This window comes from Pristiophorus japonicus, chromosome 9 (assembly GCF_044704955.1).
Source record: "Pristiophorus japonicus isolate sPriJap1 chromosome 9, sPriJap1.hap1, whole genome shotgun sequence".
NCBI lineage: Eukaryota > Metazoa > Chordata > Chondrichthyes > Pristiophoridae > Pristiophorus > Pristiophorus japonicus.
Window position 1 is genome coordinate 149,603,007 of NC_091985.1, and position 21,626 is coordinate 149,624,632.

Sequence of the window (21,626 nt, forward strand, 5' to 3'; positions counted from 1 at the left end):
AAGGGTGGGTGGGGAGCCTGGCTTGCCACACGTTCCTTCTGCTGTCTGCGCTTGATTTCTGCATGCTCTCGGCGATGAGACTTGAGGTGCTCAGCGCCCTCCCGGGTGCTCTTCCTCCATTTTGGGCGGTCTTGGACCAGGGATTCCCAGGTGCTGATCAACCAATCATCAGCAAATGGATGGAACGTGTCGTCAACAATGCTATCAAGCGGCACTTACTCACCAATAACCTGCTCACTAATGCTCAGTTTGTGTTCTGCCAGGACCACTCGGCTCCAGATCTCATAACAGCCTTGGTCCAAACATGGACAAAAGAACTGAATTCCAAGGTGAGGTGAGAGTGACTGCCATTGACATCAAGGCAACAGTTGACCGAGTGTGGCATCAAGGAGCTCTACAAAAACTGAAGTCAATGGGAATCAGGGGGAAAACTCCACTGGCTGGAGTCATACCTAACATAAAGGAAGATGGTTGTGGTGGTTGAAGGTTAATCATCACAGCCCCAGGACATCGCTGCAGGAGTTCCTCAGGGCAGTGTCCTGGGCCGAACAATCTTCAGCTGCTTCAGCAATGACCTTCCCTCCATCATACGGTCAGAAGTGGGGATGTTCGCTGATGACTGCACAGTGTTCAGTGCCATTCGCAACTTCTCAGATAATGGAGCAGTCCATGCCTGCATGCAGCAAGATCTGCATGACATTCAGGCTTGGGCTGATAAGTGGAAAGTAACATTTGCGCCACACAAGTTCAGGCAATGACTATCTCCAACAAGTGAGAGTCTAACCACCGTCCCTTGAAATTCAATGGCGTCACCATCGCCGAATCCCCCACCATCAACATCCTGGGGGTCACCATTGACCTGAAACTTAACTGGACCAGCTACATAAATACTGTGGTAACAAGAGCAGCTCAGAGGCTGGGTATTCTGCGGAGAGTATCTCACCTCCTGACTCCCCAAAGCCTTTCCACCATCTACAAGGCACAAGTCAGCAGTGTGATGGAATACTCTCCGCTTGTCTGGATGAGCGCAGCTCCACAACACTCAAGAAGCTCAACAGCATCCTGGAAAAAGCAGTCTGCTTGATTGGCATCCTAGCCACCACCTTCAACATTCACTCCCTGCATCACCAACGTACCGTGGCTGCAGTATGTACCATCTACAAAATGCACTGCACCAACTCACCAAGGCTTCTTCAGCAGCACCTCCAAAACCCACGACCTCTACCACCTAGAAGGACAAGGGCAGCAAACGCATGGGAACACCACCACCTCCACGTTCCCCTCCAAGTCACACACCATCCTGACTTGCAAGTATATCGCCGTTCCTTCATTGTCGCTGGGTCAAAATCCTGAAACTCCCTCCCTAACAGCACTGTAGAAGTATCTTCATCACATGGACTGCAGTGGTTCAAGAAGGTGGCTCACCACCATTTTCTCAAGGGCAATTAGAGATGGGCAATACATGCTGGCCTTGCCAGCGATGCCCACATCCCATGATTAAAAACACCTCAAATCCTCTTGTAATAAAGGCCAACATACCATTTGCTTTCTTAATTGCTTGCTGTATCTGCATGTTAACTTCAGTGATTTGTGTACAAGGACACCCAGGTCCCTCTGAACATCAACATTTCCCAATCTCTCACCATTTAAAAAATAGGCTGCATTTCTATTTTTCCTACCAAAATGGATAACTTCACATTTCTCCACTTTATATTCCATTTGCCATGTTCTTGCCCACTTGCTTATCCTGTCTATATCCCCTTGAAGCCTCTTTGCATTCTCCTCACAACTTACATTCCCACCTAGCTTTGTATCATCAGCAAACTTCGATACATTACATTTGGTCCCCTCATCCAAATATAGATTGTAATAGCTGGGGTCCAAGCACCAATCCTTGCAACACTAGTTACAGCCTGCCAATCTGAAAATGACCCATTTATTCCTACTCTCTGTTTTAACATAAGAACATAAGAAATAGGAGCAGGAGTAGGCCATATGGCCCCTCGAGCCTGCTCTGCCATTTAATACGATCATGGTTGATCCGATCATAGACTCAGGTCCACTTCCCTGCCCACTCCCCATAACACTTTATTCCCTTATCGGTTAAGAAACTGTCTATCTCTGTCTTAAATTTATTCAATGACCCAGCTTCCACAAAAAATAAACACCTATCGGTCATTTCTGTCCCTGGGTGGGCTCGAACCACCAACCTTTTGGTCAACATCCGAATGCGCCACAGAGACAGCCTGTTTTCTGTCCGTTAACCAATCCTCAATCCATGCTCGTATATTACCTCCAATCCCATGAGCACTAATTTTGTTTAATAACCTCTTGTGTGGCATCTTATCGAATGCTTTCTGAAAATCCAAATACACCACATCCACTGGTTCCCCTTATCTATTCTACTAGTTCCAACCTCAAAAAACTCTAACAGATTTGACAAACATGATTTCCCTTTCATAAATCCATTTCTAAGTGCCCTGTTCCACATCCTTAATAATAGATTCTCGCATTTTCCTTACTACAGATGTCAGGCAAATTGGTCTGTAGTTCCCCGTTTTCTTTCTCCCTCCTTTCTTAAATAGCGGGTTTATATTTGCTACTTTCCAATCCACGGGATCCATTCTAGAATCTAAGGAATTTTGGAAGATGACAACCAATGCATCCACTATCTCTGTAGCCACCTCTTTCAAAACCCTAAGATGTAAGCCATCATTTATCGGCTTTCAGTCCCATTAATTTCTCCAGGACTATTTTTTTACAAATAATAATTTAGTTCCATTCAGCATTCTCGCTGCACCTTTGGTTCTCCACTATTGCCGGCAAGATTTTTGTGTCTTCTTCCGTGAAGATAGACACAAGGGGGTAGAAATTGCCCGTTGCCTGAAACGTTTCGATGGTTTTTACCGCTGCTGCGGTTCAGGTCACCTCTTGAGCGACATTCGGCTCTTTGTTGTTTTTTTTAATTCGTTGCATCCGGAAGTCGCTCTTAATGGGGGGCAGTGACAACACTTGAAGGGCGGATACGGGGCGGTGGTAGCAACTGAGGGGCGGAAGTTGGGGGCGGAGCGGAGTGACCGTCGCGACGTCTTCACGCCGCCGCGTCACCACGGCTCTCCTCTTCACTTAAAGGGGAGAGCCTCCACGATTTAAAAACTTCGGCTCACTGGGCCAGCACGGAGTGTTTTGGCCAGGTGATCTGGCACCCAAGAGGGAATGCCAGGCTTTCTGTTGGCAACCCGGCCGAACCTGGGGGCATAACTGTCGGGCAGACACGACAGTAGCTGACAAAAAAAGACATGGCGGCAGCGGCAGTGCATCCTCCCCGTTAAGGGAAGCTGTACCCACGTTGTAGAAGGCTACAGCCTCACTGGACCACCGGGAAAAAACAAGTTTTGGCACCGCCAGGCAGGCTGAAGATTTTCAGAGGGGAATGTCGCCGTCAGGGGTAGATTGGTAGTGCGCACGGTGATGACGTGTTTACCACGGACTGGCAGCAACAGAGCGGTAGGGGGGTATTGGGGCACTGCCGGGAAATCTCGCGAGGGCAATTGGGCTAGCAGCAGCCATTCCACAAACAGTCGGCAGACAGTCCACTTCGCAGCATGGCTGCCGATTTGCGGTGGTAACAGGCCTTAAGGAGAGGGGCAATTTTGGCCCCAAACTATTTGTTTAATTTTGCTGCCATTTCCTTTTCATGTAGTTTCCCAACCTACCTTAGCCAACTCACTCTTCATACCTAGTTGCTTTGTTTAGATTTAAGACTGTAGTTTCAGATTGAACTAAATCACTTTCAAACTTAATATAAAATTCTAACATATTACGGTCACTCTTTCCTAAGGGCCCCTTTACAACTAGGTTATTAATTTATCCTTTCTCATTGCACAAGACTAGATCTAAAATAACCTGTTCTTTTGGTTCCTCAACAAACCGATCTAGAAAACCATCTTGTATACATTCCATGAATTCGTCCTCCACATTATTACTGCTAATTTAGTTTGCCCAGTCGATATATAGATTAAAGTCCCCCATGATTACCGTATTATCCTTGTTACAGGCATTTCTATTTTCCTGATTTATACTCTGTCCTACTTTACCACTACTGTATGGGAGTCTATAAACAACTCCCACCAATGTGTTCTGCCCTAGCTCCACCCAAACTGATTCTACTTCTTGATTTTCAGAGCCAAGATCCTTTCTCTCTACTGTCTTTATCCCATCCTTGATTGTCATAAGAACATAAGAATTAGGAACAGGAGTAGGCCATCTAGCCCCTCGAGCCGGCTAACTTTTCCATTTTGCCTATCAATTCTAAAAGTTAAGTATCCAGGAATATTTAGTTCCCAACCTTGGTCACTTTGCAACCATGTCCCCATAATGGCTATGAGAGCAAACCTATTCATTTCTATCTGAGTGCTTCGTGCATTCAGATATAGTGCTTTTAGTTTGGACTTTTTTCTATTTTTCCCTGATGGCTTTTTTCTCTTTTCCTCTGAAGTTTCTTTAGTGCCTTTAACATCTACAGCTTCATAAAAATAAGTAAAAAGGCTACTGGAATGTTAACCTTTTTCTCAAGGGGTCTGGAATACAAAGGGGTGGAAGTTATGCTAAAGTTGAATAAAGTTCTGGTTAGACCCCATCTGGAGTACTGCATTCAGTTCTGGGCACCGCACCTCAAGAAAGATATATTGGCCTCGGAGTGGGTACAGCGCAGATTCACCAGAATGATACCGGGACTAAAAGGGTTAAATTATGAGGACAGGTTGCATAGACCAGGCTTGCATTCCCGTGAGTATAGAAGATTAAGGGGTGATCTAATTGAGGTATTTAAGATGATTAAAGAATTTGATAGGGTAGATAAAGAGAAACTATTTCCTCTGGTGGGGGAGTCCAGAATAAGAGGGCATAGCCTCAATATTAGAGCTAGGTCATTCGGGGGGATATCACAAGGGGTAGTGGAAATCATGAACTTTATCCCCCAAAAGGCTGTTGAGGATAGGTCAATTGAAAAATTCAAAACTAAGATCAATAGATTTTTGTTTGTAAAGGTATCAAAGGATATGGAGCAAATGTGGGTAAATGGAGTTGAGGTGCAAATCAGCCATGATCTAATTGAATGATGGAAGAGGCTCGAGGGGATGAATGGCCCACTCTTTTTCCTATTTTGAAATGTCTCATAGCACTTCATAAAGGTAAGAACAGATGTATTGATAGTGGGAGAATTCAGAAAGTGAACCAAAAGTGTGGACTGCAAAAATAGGGGCCAAAATTGCCCACAGCCTGAAACGAGGCGCACCTTTCGCTTTTTGGCATGCATTACCACCGCAATGGATGCGGCGGCCATTAGAGTGGAATTAAGCAATTTTGCTGAAAAAAAGGAGCGGAGCAGTATTGGTGGCGGGAATGGGCTCTTTGCAGCGGTGCGGGAGCGGATTGGCCGATTGGGCTGTGAAATTCAGCTAATGCCCATTTACTGATAATGATGCAGTTGCTCCCTGGCCTTCTTAAAGAACAGGTTTTGCAGCTAGGTCTTGGCTCACTGAGTTTGTCTCTGTTGCTTGCGAAGGAATGGCTCATGAAAGAGGTTTAAGGAGGGCCAGTTGCGTTTTGGATGTTGAACTTGAGACCCTGGTCCAAGCTGTGGAGGGAAGGAGGCGTGTTCTCTATCCGGACACAGGCACTCAGTCGCGCCGTCTTTGTCAATGCATGGCGAGAGATCACTGTGGAGGTGTCGGGGACCTCCATTCATGACCACACCGCCACCCAATGCCGCAAAAGGCTGAACGGTATCATTCGACTGATGAAAGTGAGTACATGTTCCCCCAACTCCTCACCTTCCATCTGTGAGCCTCTCATTCACCTTCACTATATAGTCAGTGAAGTAACCAATTGATTGCTGAATCATGTATATCTATGTGTGCATACTCGCAATGGAGGGTCCCTTTCATGTGAGAGCTACACCTGCATGTAATGGACCCACTCTTGCATTAATTGCTAAGGACTCATGACACTGCTACTTAGCAACCCTTCTTTGCTTTGTAGGCCAAGATCTCCCACAAACATTTGGAGCAACAGAGGACTGGTGGGGGCGAGGCCGATATCCAGCAGCTGACTGATATAGAAGAGAGGGTGCAGCGGCTAGTGGGCCCACATGTTGCCTTCCCTGTGGCTGCCGGTCGTGTGGATCTCGCTGGAAGCAGCATCGGTAAGGCCTTCCTTTACATAAGAACATAAGAACGTAAGAATTAGGAACAGGAGTAGCCATCTAGCCCCTCGAGCCTGCTCCGCCATTCAACAAGATCATGGCTGATCTGGCCGTGGACTCAGCTCCACTTACCCGCCTGCTCCCCATAACCCTAATTCCCTTATTGGTTAAAAATCTATCTATCTGTGATTTGAATACATTCAATGAGCTAGCCTCAACTGCTTCCTTGGGCAGAGAATTCCACAGATTCACAACTCTCTGGGAGAAGAAATTCCTTCTCAACTCGGTTTTAAATTAGCTCCCCCATATTTTGAGGCTGTGCCCCCTAGTTCTAGTCTCCCCGACCAGTGGAAACAACCTCTCTGCCTCTATCTTGTCTATCCCTTTCATTATTTTAAATGTTTCTATGAGATCACCCCTCATCCTTCTGAACTCCAAGGAGTAAAGACCTAGTCTACTCAATCTATCATCATAAGGTAACCCCCTCATCTCCGGAATCAGCCTCGTGAATCGTCTCTGTACCCCCTCCAAAGCTAGTATATCCTTCCTTAAGTAAGGTGACCAAAACTGCACGCAGTACTCCAGGTGCGGCCTCACCAATACCCTGTACAGTTGCAGCAGGACCTCCCTGCTTTAGTACTCCATCCCTCTCGCAATGAAGGCCAACGTTCCATTTGCCTTCCTGATTACCTGTTGCACCTGCAAACTAACTTTTTGGGATTCATGCACAAGGACCCCCAGGTCCCTCTGCACCGCAACATGTTGTAATTTTCCTCATTCAAATAATATTCCCTTTTACTGTTTTTTTTCCCAAGGTGGATGACCTCACATTTTCCGATATTGTATTCCATCTGCCAAACCTTAGTCCATTCGCTTAACCTATCTAAATCTCTTTGCAGTCTCTCTGTGTCCTCTACACAACCTGCTTTCCCACTAATCTTTGTGTCATCTGTAAATTTTGTTACACTACACTCCGTCCCCTCTTCCAGGTCATCCATGTATATTGTAAACAGTTGTGGTCCCAGCACCGATCCCTGTGGCACACCACTAACCACCGATTTCCAACCTGAAAAGGACCCATTTATCCCGACTCTCTGCTTTCTGTTAGCCAGCCAATTCTCGATCCATGCTAATACATTTCCTTTGACTCCGCGTGCCTTTATCTTCTGCAGTAACCTTTTGTGTGGCACCTTATCGAATGCCTTTTGGAAATCTAAATACACCACACATCCATCGGTACACCTCTATCCACCATGCTCGTTATATCCTCAAAGAATTCCAGTAAATTAGTTAAACATGATTTCCCCTTCATGAATCCATGTTGCGTCTGCTTGATTGCACTGTTCCTATCTCGATGTCCCGCTATTTCTTCCTTAATGATAGCTTCAAGCATTTTCCCCACTACAGATGTTAAACTAACCGGCCTATAGTTACCTGCCTTTTGCCTGCCTCCTTTTTTAAACAGAGGCGTTACATTAGCTGCTCTCCAATCCGCTGGTACCTCCCCAGAGTCCAGAGAATTTTGGTAGATTATAACGAATGCATCTGCTATAACTTCCACCATCTCTTTTAATACCCTGGGATGCATTTCATCAGGACCAGGGGACTTGTCTACCTTGAGTCCCATTAGCCTGTCCAGCACTACCTCCCTAGTGATAGTGATTGTCTCAAGGTCCTCCCTTCCCACATTCCTATGACCAGCAATTTTTGGCATGGTTTTTGTGTCTTCCACTGTGAAGACGGAAGCAAAATAATTGTTTAAGGTCTCAGCCATTTCCACATTTCCCATTATTAAATCCCCCTTCTCATCTTCTAAAGGACCAACATTTACTTTAGTCACTCTTTTCCGTTTTATATATCGGTAAAAGCTTTTACTATCTGTTTTTATGTTTTGCGCAATATCATCTCTCCCTGAAAGTCCAAGTGCCTACCAGTCAATTGCTTATGATTGTGTGCAAGTTGTTTGTTGCATGGTGCAATGCGCTACCTCACCTGATGGGACCCCTTGTGCCATTTATGATTGCAGATGAGACCCCGAGTGTGAGCCAGAGCGAGACCAAGACCCTTGAGGCCAGTGCAAGCCAAAGTCATGACGAGACCCTTGAGACAAGTATGTGGGATCCGTTCCTCCCCCGGCAACGGTAAAAATTGGACTAATAAATATAAACATCCAGAACTGCATTACAGCCCGCAAAAAGAGCTGGGCAGGAAAGGGTTAATTCAAACATTGCAACAAAACAATCAGACATCATGAGAGAAAATGATACAGGATATCTGTCACTGATCTAAATCACCAGACGATGTCATCAAAAGAAAGACATTCATCATCAGAGCACCAGAAGAACAAAAGGGGACAAATCCGACTGCGGCAACTACAGGGGAATCTCCCTGCTATCAGCCACTGGGAAAGTTGTCGCTCGAGTCCTCCTCAACCGTCTTATCCCTGTGGCCGAGGAGTTCCTCCTGGAGTCATAGTGCGGATTTCATCCCCTATGGGGCACAACGGACATGATTTTTGCAGCGCGACAGCTGCAAGAAAAATGCATGGAACAGCGCCAGCCCTTATACATGGCCTTCTTCGACCTTACAAAGGCCTTTGACACTGTCAACCGCGAGGGTCGATGGAGCGTCCTCCTCTGTTTCAGATGCCCCCAAAAGTTCATCAACATCCTCCGCCTGCTCCATGACGACATGCAGGCCGTGATCCTTACCAGTGGATCCATTACAGACCCAATCCATGTCCAAAAGAGAGCTGCGTCATCGCCCCAACCCTCTTAATCTTTCTCGCCGCCATGCTCCACCTCACAGTCAGCAAGCTCCCCGCTGGAGTGGAAATAAACTACAGAACCAGTGGGAACCTGTTTAACCTTCGCTGTCTCCAGGCCAGGTCCAAGACCAACCCAACCTCTGCTGTCGAGCTACAGTACGTGGACGACACCTGCGTCTGTGCACACACAGAAGCTGAACTCCAGGACATAGTCGACGTATTTACTGAGGCATACGAGAGCATAGGCCTTAAGCTAAACATGTGTAAGACAAAGGTCCTCCACCAACCTGACCTCGCTGCATGGCACTGCCCCCAAGTCATCAAAATCCATGACGCGGCCCTGGACACCGTGGACCATTTCCCATATCGTGGGAGCCTCTTATCAACAGGAGCAGACATTGATGACGAGATTCAACACCACCTCCAGTGCAGCCTTCGGCCACCTGAGGATAAGAGTGTTCGAAGGCCAGGCCCTCAAATCTGCCACCAAGCTCATAGTCTACAGGGCTGTAGTAGTACCCTGTATGGACCATGTACAGTAGGCACCTCAAGTCACTGGAGAAATACCACCAACGATGTCTCCGCAAGATCCTACAGATGCACCAACATTAGTGTCCTCGACCAGGCCAACATCCCCAGTATTGAAGCACTGACCACACTTGATCAGCTCCGCTGGGCAGGCCACATTGTCCGCATGCCAGACACGAGACTCCCAAAGCAAGCGCTCTACTCGGAACTCCTTCACGGCTATCGAGCCAAAGGTGGGCAATGGAAACGTTACAAGGACACCCTCAAAGCCTCCCTGATAAAGTGCAACATCCCGACCGACACCGGGGAGTCCCTGGCCGAAGACCGCCCTAAGTGGAGGAAGTGCATCCGGGAGGACGCTGAGCACCTCAAGTCTCATCGCCAAGAGCAGGCAGAAAACAAGCGCAGGCAGTGGAAAGAGCATGCATCAAATCTGTCCCACCCTCCCTTACCCTCACTGACTATCTGTCCTACCTGTGACAGGGACTGTGGCTCTCGTATCAGCCACCTAAGGACTCAGTTTAAGAGTGGAAGCAAGACTTCCTCGATTCCGAGGGACTGCCTATGATGATGATGACCAGGAGAGACCTCCACACCTTCAGTGGTTTTCTGTCTGGACCAGGGAGTGGAATCCACACAGACAATGGCCACCGTCAACAGAAGAAGAGGAACATTCACACCTTCAATGGTCACTGTCAAAGCAGGAAGAGGGACATTCACACATGCCTCAACCATCGATACCAAGGAAGGTCCTGCATTGTGCTGCCCAGCAGGAGAGCTGATATCCCAGGAGGGAACAGGAAATCTGTTTCAAGAGCACAAGCTGATTTTTGGAATAAAGAAGACCCATTTTCGAAGGCAAGGGAGCAGTACAGGAACAGAATTGAAACAGCAACAGAAGCCAGCGGTGTGACTTCGGGACACAAGCTGCAAGCAAGAAAAGGGCCTACAGTCAACCTCAGAAGACAGCCGAAGAATTGGTGATTGTATATTTGTTCCAGCCAAATCATAGAAGGGTTTTGTGATTGGGTCTGAGTAACTTTATATTAGCAGTCAAATTGCGGACGGGTTTAACTGTGTCAAGTTACGCTGATGCAAATGACCCTTTCATAGGGGTTTGTATTTGAGGGTTTGTTCATCCCATATAAATCCTGAAGTATTTATACAGGGGAGGTAATTGAGTGTATGTTCAATAAACAAACGAATCTTGGTTGTGCCGAAACCCTGTGCTATGTGTATTTTGTTCTTATAAATCCTGATGTCAAAGAACTGCGTGTAACATAGAAACATAGAAAATAGGTGCAGGAGTAGGCCATTCGGCCCTTCTAGCCTGCACCGCCATTCAATGAGTTCATGGCTGGGGGGACTAGGTATTTAGAAACCCTTATAAGTGCGAGCCACATTCAGAATGAGACCCTTGAGGCGAGTGCAAGCCAGAGTCAGGACGAGACCCTTGAGCCGAGTGCAGACATTGGCACCATGTCCGATGAGGAAGAGCGGGATACTGCAGGCAGCACCGCGTCACTGCTTCCTACATTTGCACGTGCTAGCTCAGATACTGGGACTACGTGGTGGGGTCAGTTAGATTTAGCAGAGGGGTCTGCACTGGGTGATGCACAGGAACCCAGCAAGCTGCAGTATGGTGAAGGGCAAAGGCAATCTCTGGTGCCATCTCTCCCAGGGGCGAGGTAGCATGCGAGTTCTGCTGCAGAGGACTCAGATAAGCCCATCGATGTTGGGGCTCATGAAAGAAGGGTGGAGGCCATGCATTCGCAGATATGGGGGCCAATGGCAAGGGTGCAAGAGCCTGTCACAAACATAGAAACATAGAAAATAGGTGCAGGAGTAGGCCATTTGGCCCTTCGAGCCTGCACCGCAATTCAATAAGATCATGGCTGATCATTCCCTCAGTACCCCTTTCCTGCTTTTTCTCCAATCCCCTTGATCCCCTTAGCTGTAAGGGCCATATCTAACTCTCTCTTAAATATATCCAATGAACTGGCATCAACAACTCTCTGTAGCAGGGAATTCCACAGGTTAACAACTCTCGGAGTGAAGAAGTTTCTCCTCATCTCAGTCCTAAATGGCCTACCCCTTACCCTAAGACTATGTCCCCTGGTTCTGGACTTCCCCAACATAGGGAACATTCTTCCTGCATCTAACCTGTCCAGTCCCGTCAGAATCTTATACGTTTCTACGAGATCCCCTCTCATCCTTCTAAACTCCAGTGAATAAAGGCCCAGTTGATCCAGTCTCTCCTCATATGACAGTCCAGCCATCCCTGGAATCAGTCTGGTGAACCTTCGCTGCACTCCCTCAATAGCAAGAATGTCCTTCCTCAGATTAGGAGACCAAAACTGAACACAGTATTCCAGGTGAGGCCTCACTAAGGCCCTGTACAACTGCAGTAAGACCTCCCTGCTCCTATACTCAAATCCCCTAGCTATGAAGGCCAACATACCATTTGCCTTCTTCACCGCCTGCTGTACCTGCATGCCCACTTTCAGTGACTGATGAACCATAACACCCAGGTCTCATTGCACCTCCCCTATTTCTAATCTGCCGCCATTCAGATAATATTCTGCCTTTGTGTTTTTGCCCCCAAAATGGATAACCTCACATTTATCCACATTATACTGCATCTGCCATGCATTTACCCACTCACCTAACCTATCCAAGTCACCCTGCAGCCTCTGAACGTCCTCCTCACAGCTCACACCACCACCCAGTTTAGTGTCATCCGCAAACTTGGAGATATTACACTCAATTCCTTTATCTAAATCGTTAATGTATATTGTAAAAAGCTGGGGTCCCAGCACTGAGCCCTGCAGCACTCCACTAGTCACTGCCTGCCATTCTGAAAAGGACCCGTTTATCCCGACTCTCTGCTGCCTGTCTGCCAACCAGTTCTCTATCCACGTCAATACATTACCCCCAATATCATGTGCTTTGATTTTGCACACCAATCTCTTGTGTGGGGCCTTGTCAAAAGCCTTTTGAAAGTCCAAATACACCACATCCACTGGTTCTCCCTTGTCCACTCTGCTAGTTACATCCTCAAAAAATTCCAGAAGATTCGTCAAGCATGATTTCCCTTTCATAAATCCATGCTGACTTGGTCCGATCCTGTCACTGCTTTCCAAATGCGCTGCTATTTCATCCTTGATGATTGATTCCAACATTTTCCCCACTACTGATGTCAGGCTAACTGGTCTATAATTACCCGGTTTCTCTCTCCCTCCTTCTTTAAAAAGTGGTGTTACATTAGCTACCCTCCAGTCCATAGGAACTGATCCAGAGTCGATAGACTGTTGGAATATGATCACCAATGCATTCACTATTTCTAGGGCCACTTCCTTAAGTACTCTGTGATGCAGACTATCAAGTGGTCAGGAGCATGGAGTAGTCTGCTTCCTGCATTGTGGACAACTCTGTGCACATCATGGAGCCCATCATTGCCGGTGTGCAGGCAATGGTGGACTCCCAGATTGACTGTGCGAATCCAGCTGTGATGCCGTGTGGCATGGGCGATGTGGCAGCTGCCATTACAGCACAAGCTCAAGGGAACGAACGTCTGAGTGCTGCTTTGGAGAGGATGGCAGCTGTCCTGGAAGCTCAGAATGCTCTCATGCACTCTCAGCAACAGGCCACGGAACGTCTTCCTGCCGTCATCTCTGGTGACATCGAGACTGTGTCTACTCTCATGCAATCTCAGCACGCAAAATCTGACTCATGCCATCACGGCTGGGTCCACCGCGGTCACGGGGGACCTTCCGGTGTCACGCCACCCTACCGACCTGTGCTTCAGCAGATTGGTGGTGATGGTGAGGTGGTGCCCCGGGGGAGTGGCGCAGAATCAGCAGACCAGGATCCTGATGTGCTCTCTCAGGATCACAGCAGTCCTGAGCCGAGACCTGCCAGTCCACCATTGCTGCCAACAATGGAATCGCCAAAGGTTCCCACTGGTTCTATAGTTTAGTTCCACTCCAGCGGGGAGCTGGTTGAGCGTGAGATGGAGCATTGCAGCGAGGACGATCGAGAAGAGGATGGGCGCAATGACGCAGCCCTGCTTGATCCCAATCCGGACGTGGATGGGGTCTGTGGTGGATCTGTTGGTCAGATCACGACTTGCATGTTGTCGTGGCATGTTAGTGGGCCACACTACCACATGCCCGGCACAAGATTACCAAAGCAAGCTCTACTTGGAACTCCTACACGACAAGCGAGCCCCAATTGGGCGGAGGAAACATTTCAAGGACACCCTCAAAGCCTCCTTGATAAATTGCAACATCCTCACCGACATCTGGGAATCCCTGGCCAAAGTCCACCCTAAGTGGAGGAAGAGCATCCAGGAGGGCGCTGAGCACCTCGAGTCTCGTCGCCGAGAGCATGCAGAAAACAAGCGCAGGCAGCGGAAGGAGCGTGCGGCAAACTAGACTCCCCACCCACCCTTTCCTTCAATGACTCTCTGTCCCAAATGTGACAGAGACTGTAATTCCCATATTGGACTGTACAGTCACCTGATAACTCACTTTTAGAGTGGAAGCAAGTCTTCCTCGATTTTGATTAAATCCCTATGATGATGATGATGATGATGGAATCGCCTCAGCCAATTCCGTCTGAAAGTACTGAGGAGGATGCGGCCCAGTCTGCAGTCGGCCCTTCCAGGGCCAGAGCTGGTCGAGGGCATCCTAGAAGGACATCTGTAGCTTCTACACCTGAAACATAGCAGCCTTCCCAGAGCCATGATGCAGCCACAGGGGAGACACTGTGGCATAGTTCCAGAATAGATATACGTAAGAGGGGTTATAAGGAAATGCATAAGGAAATTTCACTGTGGGGAATGATATGTGAAAGGGCTCATTGGTTTGCCCATGGAGATGCATAGATGAAGGCTAAAATGTGCATGAACTCAGCGGAAACAAGCAGCAATGAGATGGTATAGAATTTCCCTTGCAGGGTTTGGATGGTGACACCGCCTCCTGCATGGCTGGCAACCCACATCCTGGTCCTCCTCCAGCGCCGCCTCCTCCTCCTGCGCAACGTACTCCTGCGCCTCCTCCTCCTGGTTCTCCTCAGGTAGTACTGCTGCCTAGTCCTCCAATGGTTGTGCCCTCATAATTGCCAGGTTGTGAAGCATGCAGCAGATGACCACAAATAGGGACACCCGCTCAGGCAAGTACGACAACACTTCTCCTCAGTGATCCAGGCAATGGAACCTCTGTTTAAAGATTCCGATGGTCTGCTCAATAATGCACCTGGTGGCTGAATGAGAGTCATTGTACGATTGCTGTGCAACAGTCCTGGGGTTGCAGTAGCCAAGTGCAGAGTGGGTAGCCCTTGTCTCCAAGGAGCCACCTGCAATCTTGATTTGGGCCAGTAAACATGCCGGGCACATCGGTCTGGAGCAGGCTGAAAGCATCGTGACTGCTCCAGAATACCGGGCATCAACTGCCATGATTTTGCGGTTGTGGTCGCACACCAGCTGGCCATGGAGGGAGTGCAATCCCTTGCGGTTATGGTAGATCTCAGGATTGTTCTGTGGCACTCTCAATGCAACATGGGTGCAGTCTATGGCGCCCTGAACCCTGGGGAAGCCCGCAATCACCACGAATCAGGTCAGGTATTCCAACTGCTTTTGCCTGCTCATAAGGAAGGATATGTAGTCCCTCCTCCTCTTATACAGAGCATCTGTCACCTGACAGATGGAACTGTGCGAGGCAAACTGGGAGATGTTTGAGATGTTTGCTGTTACAGCTTGAAAAGATCCAGTCACATCGAAATTGAGTGCGATGGTGATCTTTGATGCGATGGTCAGTGCTATCCTAAACCTTGTTTGAAGCTACAGGTCTCGCTGCAGGAGATTGCACAGCTCTGTCACGATATCCTTGCGGAATCACAGTCTCCGGAGCCGCTGGTCATGTGTCAGGTCCATGGAGGAGGACTGCTGTCTGTAGATCCTTTGGCGATAAGGCCTTCTGCCACCATGTCTATGTAGGCGTCTTCTGCTGACAGCTGCCTCATTGCTTTCTCCCTCCTGCTCTTGTTGGTCCTCACCCCCTTCAGTCCTCTTCTGGCAAGCATCTGCGTCCTGTCCATCTGGCCCACTATGTTGTGCGGGGGATCAGCGTACCTGCCCCTCCTCCTGACGGCAGGCCTTTCATGAGGTCCTTCCTGGTGCACCTCTCTGTGTCCAGCTCTGTCGCCATCTCCATGGCCTGCCTGTTCCTCAGCCATGTGTACTGTGCCCCTTGCCCGCTGCCTCTCCAACTGTTGGAGTCGGCGCCACCTTCTGCGTGCCTCCCTGCCCCGCACAATGTGCAGGAGGCGTTCCGCTGTCAGCACTGATCCCATTTAGTTCTCCTCCACAAGCCCAACCTCCTCAATCACGGCTCTCTGTTGTGGAGTATGTAGAGTCAGGGCCACTATATCTCAATCCCGCTGTCAACATGGCTACTCGCAATGGTTGAAAAAGTCAGAAAAAATCTCCCTGACAAGAATGCTGCTAGACGCAACACACCTTTAAAGGCTGCTGGCGGTTTTGTGCAAGCACTGTCTACCGACCCAAAACCCTATCATTGGCACCGACAGGCAGCCGGAAGATGACTTGAGCTGAATTTAGTTTCCGGTTCGGGCCCGGGGCGGTGCGCAATCCGATGACATCGTTAACTACGCATCTGCAGGAGCGGGACAGAAGTGGGGGGACCGGGGCGGATATCTACACCGCCAGAAAAACCTTTCAGGGCAATGCGTGAAGGTCGGCCAGTCCGCCGCGACTCAGCGGCCATTCCGCACAGACCCGTGGCCACCCCTTTCAGGTGGCCAGAGGCCTTATAGAAAGGGGCAATTTTGGCCCTATCGTGTTTTGGTGATGGCAGGAAGCAAAGTAGCAAGGTGAAAAGGGTCAGGCAATTTCAGAGGAAAGGACCTACATGGATGAAAATTCAGTCACCAAGCGAGAAAAGCTGATGGGTGAGAGATATATACTGAAAGCCAAAGACCAAGGGCTGGGGCTTGGGGCTGAGGGGGGTTTCAGAGCTACAGTGGAGTAAGGCCATAGAATGATTTGGAAATTAAGTTAAGGATTTTGAACTTGGTGCATTGGGAACTAGTGAAAGCTGTAGATAATTGTCTATCGTTGGGTCCATACAGAGTGTGTACGGACCCGGCGAGGCCCTGCAAAAGCCAGTTTTCAGCGTGTAATGCGCATGTGCCGAAAAGCCGGCTTTTCCGATTTGTCAAGTTCTGGCTTCACAGATCCAACATATCTCGGCAGCAAGGACATTCGCATGGGAAAGATTGCGCTATTTGCCCATCTCTTGCCCAGCGAATGTCCTTAAAACTCGTGTGTCTGGTAAAAGCAGGTGCATAGCCTACTTTTACCAGCGTAAAAGTTTTAAAACATATAAAAATAAAATTTTAAAACACATTTTTATGTTAAAAAACCTGCCCACTAAGGTAAGTTTATTTTAAACCATAATTACAAAACTTACAAAAAAAAAATTCAGATTTTTTTTTAACACATTAATTAACTTTAATTTAAGTATGTGGGTGTTTTTTTAATTTTTTATTTGTGTTTAGGTGTTTGGGGAACTACTTACGGAGTTCCCATTATTATGAATGAGAAAATCCTTTACCTTGATTGGGTGTCCAGGCCCATGTGACTCCAGCTCCAGCTCTACATCCGTTCAGACGTGCACACGCTCCGATGTGCATGCCTCTTAGGTCTAAAACCGCAATCACTAGTGGGCACTGGAGCTAAAGGTAAGTGCGCATATTTTTTCTTCTTTTCAGGTGACCGCCCGCGGGAAGCCCAGAACCAGGATTTCAGGGTCGTTAGATATAATGGGGGCGTGGGACTGGGTGAGTGCTAAATTGAAGAGTTCCCAAAGTACTGGACAAGTTAAGAGTTTGTGCACAGAGGGGCTTAGACGGCCGGTGTGGAGTCAAATCTTGAAGCAGCAGTGGTGATGAGGTAGGGGAGGAGTGGTCGATATTGCAAAGTTGGTAGTATGCTGATCTGGGAGAGGGTGATGGGTACTGCAGTGATCATGCTAGAGGATGCCTAGGGTGAAACAGATCCAACCTGGGGCGATGGCAGAACAGTTTGGTAGGGGATTCACTAAGGTTATAAATGAGATTAGAGAAACTGGAGCTCTTTTCATTGCAACAGAGAATGTTAGGAGAGGTTCTGACAGAGGTGTTCAAAGTTATTAAGCATTTTGATAAATTAAATCAGGAGTTTTGTTATGTTAAGTCAAGAAAAACTATTTCCACTGATCAGTCAGCTGCTAACTAGAGGGCATTATTTTAAAATAATCACCAAAGAACAAAATGAAAGGTTATGACATGGAATGCTCTACAGTGGTGCAAGCAGAATCTATAATTGCTTTTAAAAAAATGGATAAATACTAAAAGGAAATGTTCAAAGTGTCTGGGGAATGGGATTAAATGGATAGTGCATTTGATGTATATGATGCAAGCATACTAGCTACTACACTTCTCGTTTGGGTAAAAGAACAGCAAATGAGGTGAAACATATCCATAGATTTACAATGGCATTAATTTAACATTTGTGGTAACGCATTTAAAGTAAGTAGGAAAATTGAGACAGAAATTTACAGCATGGAAGGAGGCCATTTCAGCCCATCGTGTCCGTGCTGGCTGACCAAGAGCCTAATCCCACTTTCCAGCTCTTGGTCCGTAACCCTGTAGGTTACGGCACTTTAAGTGCACATCCAAGTATTTTTAAAATGTGGTGAGGGTTTCTGCCTCTAACACTATTTCAGGCACTGAGTTTCAGACCCCAACCGCCTTCTGGGTGAAGAAAGTACCCCTCCTATCTCCTTGAAATCTCCCCCCAATTACTTTAAAACTATGCCGCCTGGTTGTTGACCCCTCTGCCAAAGGAAACAGTTCCTTCCTATCCACTCTATTCAGGCCCCTCATAATTTTATACACCTCAATCAGGTCTCCCCTCAGCCTTCTCTGTTCCAAAGAAAACAACACCAGCCTATCCAATCTTTCCTCAGAGCCAAAATTCTCCAGTTCAGGCAACATTTTTGTAAATCTCCTTTGCACCCTTTCCAGTGCAATCACATCTTTCCTGTAATGTGGTAAAATGTTTTGTTTTCCCGTACAATAATTTTTTGGAGACTCTAACCAATACTCTTCAATCAGTTCACCTCTTTTTGCTCGTCAGCCATGTTCTTGTCTTGAAATTGGAGAGCAAGCTCCAGTTCCATCGAAGCGTTGTGAAATTCTTGCTGATCACCGAAGCTATGTATCATATTTTCTATGGCTTTCATGATACTGACAGCCTTCTGAATAAATCGCGTGCTCTCCTGTTGATTTACACAAGTCAAGAGAGTCAAGCTTTGCACTGCAATATTTCATATCTTCATAATAAGATCTATATACTACAGAATACAGATCTATGTACTCCCAAAATATATACAATGAGGACAGATCTATGTACTCCCAAAATATATACACTGACGGTAGATCTGTATAGATCCAAGAATATATACTTTGAAGGTAGATTTGACATAAGAGCGTTCTCACTTCCAATGGACATAAAATCACGTGATGCTTTGATCTCCACAAGCAAATTTCTGATACACACCATTTATTGATAATTATCTTTGCTCTTTGCTCCTTACATAACTACAGTGAAGTATCTGAAGATAGGTTTAACATTTGCTGGTTGTGCACACTGATTGCAGAATCTATGGGCTAGAACCTCCACTTTTGAGCTTATCGCCCAAAAATGGGCGTTATTTCCGGCGTGGCGGTAAAAAAGGGTTTTCAGATCATCGGCTTCTCGCCCATTCTCAAAACACTTATTTGAAAATGGGTGTTACCGTGAGCGATATCAAACGGGCAGTAGTGATAAATTTTTTGACCTTCTGCCGTAAAGTGTGGCCGTCCTTAGCAACGGCAATGGCAACGCTTGATTCCTGTGATTCAGAAGGTCAAAGGTCATCATGACATGTGCAGAAGAGGAGACAGAACGAGAGTGAGCTCAGAGACACTGAAAGTGTGTGTGGCTGAGGTGTGTGTTTGTCTGGCTGTTGTGGGAGGCACGACGGAAATTTACCTGTAGCAAAAAGCCTACGAAGCACCAAGAACATAGTTGACACCGAGTTTTTGTCCAACAAATAAGATAAAACAGAAAGGGATGGAGGAGGCCCTGGAAATGGTAGCCAGGAACAGTGGTGGCAGAGGGCTCCCAGTGGTCCCTGAGCACGGCACTTCACCCCTAAGTTCCGCACCACCATTGCGAATGACAGATGAGAGCAAGGACCAAGATCCTGCTTCTGCATCAGAAAATGTTGCCCCCTCAGCACCCCCTGCTACCGTACCCGTGCACCCACCGCATCTGCCTTCATCCCCCTCAATGAGGCACCGCCTGAGGAGCTCCTCGGCCAGGCGCCGTAGAGCGAGGAGGGGAAGGTATAGAGGTGGGGAGAAGAAAGAAAGGGGAGAAGGAAAGTGAGGTGCATGTGCGCAGGTGATGGCTGTATTATATCTCCATCTGGGTGTATGCAATTTGTTGCAATGTATAGGAACTGTATTCTGTGTTGCTGGACATGTTGACCATGTGATTTATGTCAATGGTGGAAAAAGTGGGGTGTGGGTGGGGTTGGCTGTGATACTTATGATTTCAGACCAATGTTGGTATTAAACTTTTGTTATTGAACATAACCTTGTTGCGCATTGTCTCAGATAGCTGGACCATTACACACTGATGATTCCTTACCCTGAAAGGTTTAAATACAACTCAACATCAATCAACGTAAACTTTAACTGGCACCAATGTGATGGGCACCATTGATCTCTGAGCTGCACACACACAGCAGTGTGTCAGCGTTGTCACTCACATCAGCGCTCTTTCAGGCAAATCTTTCCGCTATCAGCTCCTCACGTAAGAGTGGGATTTAACAAATGCCAGCCACACCGCTGGTGTCCGTCCCGGCTAGTTCCACTTTTTGTGGGCGGTTTTTTGAGCGGGTGATATTCTGGGCGATATGTGTGCGAGGTGGTGAAATTGGCGGTGGGTGATCTCCATGGCCGTTAGTTTGGGTAAATATGCTCTTTACGAGAAAAAACAGTCGGCGGGCGTTATTATTGAACCTCGGCATTAAGTCCATGAGGAAAGTAACGCTGGGCGATAATATGGGCGTTGAAATCGTCCATTCTGCTGATTTCGCCCAAAAAGAGTGGGCGGGCAGTAATATTTTTTCTTGCCGTTAAGCACATGGGGAAAATAGCCCTCGGCGATAAGTCTCCTAAGAAAGCCCATCAGTTTCCATTTTGTGCCAAAAATGGGCAATATCTGGGTGTTATACGTTATTTCAGCCATTAAGTGGTCGTTAAGCAGGCAAAAAAAGTGGAGGTTCTAGCCCTATGCATTTTAGAAGAATGGAAATATAGGGCCCAAGTTTCGGGCCGCATCTAAAACGGCGCAGCCCGGACCTGGACGCCCGTTTTTCGCGCCATAGTGCGCCTAAAAAAAACTCATCTATTCTCCGGCTCCCTGCAGGTCCTCTGGAGCTGGGCGCGGCGCAGCATGAGCTGTGGTGGACGGAGCCAGGTCCCTGCGCTGAAAACAGTGCCGGGACCTCTGCACATGCGCGCTACAGTAGGCGTGCATGTGCAGTAGCTCCAGGCGCCCAAAACTGTGGGAGGGGCCCGAAGCACGCAGCCTCTAGCCCTGGCTGAATGGCCTCACTGGCGCTGCGTGGATAAGGCTCACCTCCCACCCGACCGGACCCGACCCGACTTGACTCCCGCTCTCCCCACCCCGGCGAACCTATCTCCGCTCCCCCAACTCCCCCACTGCGACCCGACCTCCGCTCCCCCCCACCCCTCCGGCGACCCGACCTCCGCGCTCCCCCCCCCGCTGACCCGACCTCCGCTCACCCCCCCCCGGCGACCCGACCTCTGCGACTCCCCCCCTCCCCACTGCGACCCGACCTCCGCTCCCCCCCTCCCTCCGGCGACCCGACCCGACCTCTGCGCTCCCCCCCCCCCCCCCCGCTGACCCGACGTCCGCTCCCCCCGCTCGACCCGACCCGACCTCCGCTCACCCCCCCCCCCGGCGACCCGACCTCTGCGGCTCCC

General features: G+C 48.2%; 1 protein-coding gene across 7 annotated transcripts in view; it reads right to left on the bottom strand.

The window, feature by feature from the left end:
• Positions 1–21,626, bottom strand: part of adgb (androglobin) — a 513,562-nt gene that overhangs the window by 130,286 nt on the left and 361,650 nt on the right. For all 7 annotated transcript variants that reach the window (XM_070889961.1, XM_070889958.1, XM_070889959.1 and 4 more), the window contains one exon: positions 18,686–18,844. In XM_070889961.1, the coding sequence (XP_070746062.1) occupies positions 18,686–18,844 (159 nt within the window). The remainder of the gene's footprint in view (positions 1–18,685; positions 18,845–21,626) is intronic.